Source organism: Oryzias melastigma, linkage group LG15, assembly GCF_002922805.2.
Source record: "Oryzias melastigma strain HK-1 linkage group LG15, ASM292280v2, whole genome shotgun sequence".
Taxonomy (NCBI): Eukaryota; Metazoa; Chordata; class Actinopteri; order Beloniformes; family Adrianichthyidae; genus Oryzias; species Oryzias melastigma.
In genome coordinates, this window is record NC_050526.1 from 29,928,783 (window position 1) to 29,933,343 (window position 4,561).

At 48.5% G+C, this 4,561-nt stretch overlaps 1 protein-coding gene across 1 annotated transcript; it reads right to left on the reverse strand.

Moving 5' to 3' along the window:
- Window positions 1–61: 61 nt before the first annotated feature.
- On the reverse strand, window positions 62–1,900 carry mesd (mesoderm development LRP chaperone). The gene is made up of 3 exons (XM_024261777.2): window positions 1,695–1,900; window positions 749–981; window positions 62–514 (listed from the first exon to the last, which is right to left on the reverse strand). The coding sequence occupies exons 1-3, from the start codon at window positions 1,848–1,850 to the stop codon at window positions 304–306; spliced, it is 600 nt and encodes a 199-aa protein (XP_024117545.1). The 5' UTR covers window positions 1,851–1,900; the 3' UTR covers window positions 62–303.
- Between the last annotated feature and the right edge of the window lie 2,661 nt (window positions 1,901–4,561).

A 4,561-nucleotide genomic window follows, 5' to 3' on the forward strand; every position in this document is an offset into this window, starting at 1 on the left:
ATTGGGGGGGGTGGGGGGTTCTGATTGGTCCGTTTGCTGACCCAATAACAAAGACAAAGAATGTTTGTACAAAAGTGTTTATTCAAGTTTCATGAAAACCACCGGAACGTTCCCCTCTGGAAACCTCGAGGTCCATAAGAACCAGGATGGACTGGGTTCTGCAGAACCGCCCACACACAAACAATTCGACATTTTGACAAGTTCTGGTTCTGGTTGACTCTGACCACTGAAGGGTCCAGCAGAGGGAGTCGGTGGACCCAGTGCCCCTCCCCCCGGCAACCTGGTGGGGGCAGCAGCTCCAGTTTATAGCTCCGGCTTGGCCCGGTTGGGCTCCTTCTCTTGGTTCTGCTTCTTCTGTCCATCCTGGGCCCCCCCGGCGGCCCTCCCTGGAAACACCTGACCCTCCACCGTCACGTCGGCGCAGCGGTCCTGGGCCACCAGGAAGTCCTTCACCTCCCAAGCCAGGCTGCCGTCCCTCAGCATGAAGATCACCCTGTTGGAGCCGACCACGAACCTGGGGGGGAGACAGAAGGTCATGAGGGGGGGTCGGCCTTCACGCTGGACCTCTGAGCCGAGGGGAACGCAGCTGCGGTAGCGCCCCCGAGCTGCGCAGACAGGAGCGGGTCTGATCTTCTGTGAGCAGACGTCACAACTTCATTAAACCGTCGACGGTGGAAACCAGATTCTGATTGAGATGGACCCCCCCCGACCAAGCTTTATGGACCCCCAGACCCCCCAGCAGGCGTACCTCTGAATGTCAAAGTTGGCGTTGAAGAGGCTGCCCTGCCACAGCCCCGTGATCTCCTCCGTCTCCTTCTCCGTGGGCTCTCCGGACACGGTGGCGAACACCATCAGCGTCCGGCCCTTCTTGGACATCCTGAGGAGCTCCTCCGGCTTGGACGGGTCCACCTTTGAGAAGTCCACGGGGGGAGGCGGCCGCCTGTGCTCCGGCAGGTCGCCCTCTTCGATGTCGTCGTCCTTCTGAAACAACCGGGGGAGAGGTCCTGCTCAGAACCAGACCACAGGATCTGCTCAGAACCAGAACCAGAGGTACTGCTCAGAACCAGACCGCTGGTACTGCTCAGAACCAGAACCAGACCGCAGGATCTGCTCAGAACCAGACCGGAGGTGCTGCTCAGAACCAGACTGGAGGTGCTGCTCAGAACCAGACTGCTGGTTCTGCTCAGAACCAGCAGTCTGGTTCTGAGCAGATCCTGACTGCTGGTTCTGCTCAGAACAAGACTGCAGGATCTGCTCAGAACCAGACCGGAAGTACTGCTCAGAACCAGACCGCTGGTTCTGCTCAGAACCAGACCGGAGGTACTGCTCAGAACTAGACCGGAGGTCCTGCTCAGAACCAGACCTGCTGGTTCTGCTCAGAACCAGACCGGAGGTCCTGCTCAGAACCAGACCGGACACACCAGCAGGGGCGCTGCAGCGGCCGGATCGTGTGAAGGTACAACATGCTCATAGACACGCACACGCGCAGCCCAAGCACCCTTTAAACAGCGATGACGTCCCCTGTGTTTATCTTCCGGGTTCGGTCACGTGACCGCATTCTGAATCGGGGGAAAGCGCGTGAAAACCGCAGCTTCGTTCCAGCAAAGTCTCCCGCGTCCATTACAGAACACCGCGCGCGTTTTCACATCAGCGCGAGCTCTCGGTGAGCGGGGAGCGCGCGGCGGTGACCTCACCTCCCACTGCTCCAGTAAGCGCGCCATGTCCGCGTCATTGTAGTCTCTGATGTCCTTCTTCTTCTTCTGGTCCTCACCGGCGCGTGCCGAGCTAACAGCTAGCAAACACGCGCAGAGCACAAGCCGCGAGCACCACCGCCAGCCACCGGCCGCCATGGCTACAGATGGAACGCTGTGATTGGCTGAAAGTTCTCTGTCACGAGACCTACCAAGAAGGAAGACCGGGGAAGAGGACCTGCGGGGAATTTCAAAATAAAGGCAGAGATTTTTTTTTTAACCGACGGATTTGAAAGTGATGACGGAGTTTTGGGGCTATTTTTAAATATAATTTTTTAAATAATTATTTAAATAACATTATTACTTTAAAGTCATACATTTGCGAGAAAAAAATGTCGTAGCTGTGAAAGGTGCTATAGAAATAAACATTGCAATAATAAAGTTATGTGTTTGTGAGTTTTTAAAACTTTATAAAAGATATATGCATGTCCCCCCCCCTTTTTTTAAACTTTTTTTTTGTTCAAACACAATATCACTACAATATTTGTACAATACTCAAGACATTCCAGAAACAGAAAAAAAGAAAAAAACAAGTGTGAATCCCAAGGGGAAATAAAATTAAAAAATAAATGCCAGACCCTAGTGTCTAGTACATAAAAATCACATAAAGAAAGTAATAAGCAAATAAGCTACAAAGTTTATTAAAAAAATAACCTCATCAGATATTGTATTGGTGGAAATTGCCTTTCTTGTTATTTTTTTCATTTTTTTTTGTTTCAAACACAAAATGAAAATAAACACAAAAATAAAAAAAATACAAACACAAGAATTAAAAAACAGAAATATACAAGTATAGCAAACAATGTGTTTGAAAAGGAGTGGGCAGAAGAAAAGTCTCGTGTGGCCCCACCCCTTTTTGCAACACCTTATGTTACACGTTTCTATTTACAGTTTTCTTAAAACCCTTCAAATTACCCTGTGTATGACACCTATTCACAATGTCATTTGCTCATGTTCATAATGATCATTTCAGCAGTGACATATTGTATGTTTTTTAAATAAATGTAAACATTTGCTGTTACGGCTGAGGCCGTATGTATTGTTTTATTTGTACGTTTGGAATGTTTTTTCTGTTTCTCTTTTCTTTGGTTTTCTGGAAGTGGAGGTTTCTTTGTCTTTCCTTGTTTTTTTCCACTTCCTGTTTGCAGATTGGTGCCCAAATTGTTCGGCGCTCCTGATTGGATGAGGGCCTCCAGCAGCAGCATTCGAATAGAGCCACATCATCTGTTGGAGTTTTGTTGTTCAGTCAGGGACTTGAACTGTCTTATTGCACAGAAGACCTGCTCAGTCTGTGGAACAGCGTTGTGACTGGAGTCTGCTGCTGAACATGCTCCTCCTCCCGGTGAAGGCCTCGTGCAGGGGGTGTGAGGGATTGGTCACAATGGCCCTGAACTTGAACAAAGTCCTTTGCTCCGCCACATCCTCCACCGGGGCCAGCAGCAAAACAACCACCGAGCTGGCCTTACGGATGAGCTTGTTCAGCCAGGAGATGTTCTTGTTGCTGGTGCTCCACCAGCACACAGCAGCATAGAGGAGGGCACTCGCCACCACAGATTGATAAAACATGTGCAGCAGTTTGGAGTAGATGTTAAAAGAGCGAAGACGGCGGAGAAAGTACAGCCTGGACTGGGTCTTCTTGTAGAGCTGGTCTGTGTTGGAGGTCCAGTCCAGCTTGTTATCCAACACGACCCCCTGGTACTTGTAGGACTGTACCATCTCGATGCAGTCTCCCTCGTATGGGCTGAGGTGTTGGAGCTTTTCTTCTGAAGTCCAGAACCTTTGGTCTTCTGGACGTTCAGCTGCAGCTGATTCTCCCTGCTCCAGTCCACAAAGTCCTCCACAGCTGCCTGTACTCCCCGTCCTCTCCTTCTTTAATGGCTGTTTCATCTGAAAACTTCTGAATATGGCAGGTCGAAGTATCGTGGTAGAAGTCAGATGTGTACCGCGCAAACAGAGCAGGAGACAGTACAGTTCCCTGGGGTGAACGGACGTATTGCAGCGATTTTTATACTCTCAGTAACTCAAAGCGCTTTACACTTAAAAACAAAACATACACAGTAAAAGCCCAGCCCACCCTTCACACACACCCATGACCCCACACACAATGAATACTTCAAAAGACAATTGAGAAACTTGTAAAATAAACTTAATATAAACACATATAAATATGGCTGCACAGCCATCTTGGTGAACTTCTCCTGCAGCAGCTGAGGTTGTTTGGTATTAAAGCGCAGGAGAAGTCGATAAATAGAATCCTCACAGCACATCCTCCGTCGTCCAGGTATGAGAGGCTGCGGTGTAAAGGACAGCGTCCTCTACCCCGACTCTCTCCATGGATGCCAACTGCAGTGGGTCGTGGTCATCCTGCGCCGTGGCTGCAGCTGCTGCAGCACCAACCTGTCAACGGTCTTCATTACATGGAGGTCAGTGCTGCAGGCCGGTAGTCGTCATTGCCTTTGCAGATATAGGTTAAGGGGTCAACGACCTTTTTTACTACTGTCATATTAATTCCAATACAGTCTGTCGATGTTTTGTTTTTGAATCATTTGATGATTTCTCGAATTTCTTTTGCTCCTACAGGTTTCAAATAGATGGAGTTTGGATTTCTCTTTATGGTGTTCAGCAGCTTCCTTTCAGATTTATTTTGTCTGCTAACTTTGGTCCTATTTTTGTCATGTCCTGAATATTGTTGCATATTTCGTTTCTACTGACTACAGAGTCTGGATCATTTGTTTTCTCTTTGTGTTTTCTAAAGACACTGTTCAATACTTCCCATATTCCTTTAATATTTGATTTATTTTTTTCTAGAA

Coding starts and splice junctions, on each gene's coding strand:
- mesd (XM_024261777.2), bottom strand. CDS start 1,850: ATGGCGGCCGGTGGCTGGCGGTGGTGCTCGCGGCTTGTGCTCTGCGCG. Junction 982..1,694: donor GCTTACTGGAGCAGTGGGAG/GTGAGGTCACCG, acceptor CGGTTGTTTCAG/AAGGACGACGACATCGAAGA. Junction 515..748: donor GCCAACTTTGACATTCAGAG/GTACGCCTGCTG, acceptor TCTCCCCCCCAG/GTTCGTGGTCGGCTCCAACA.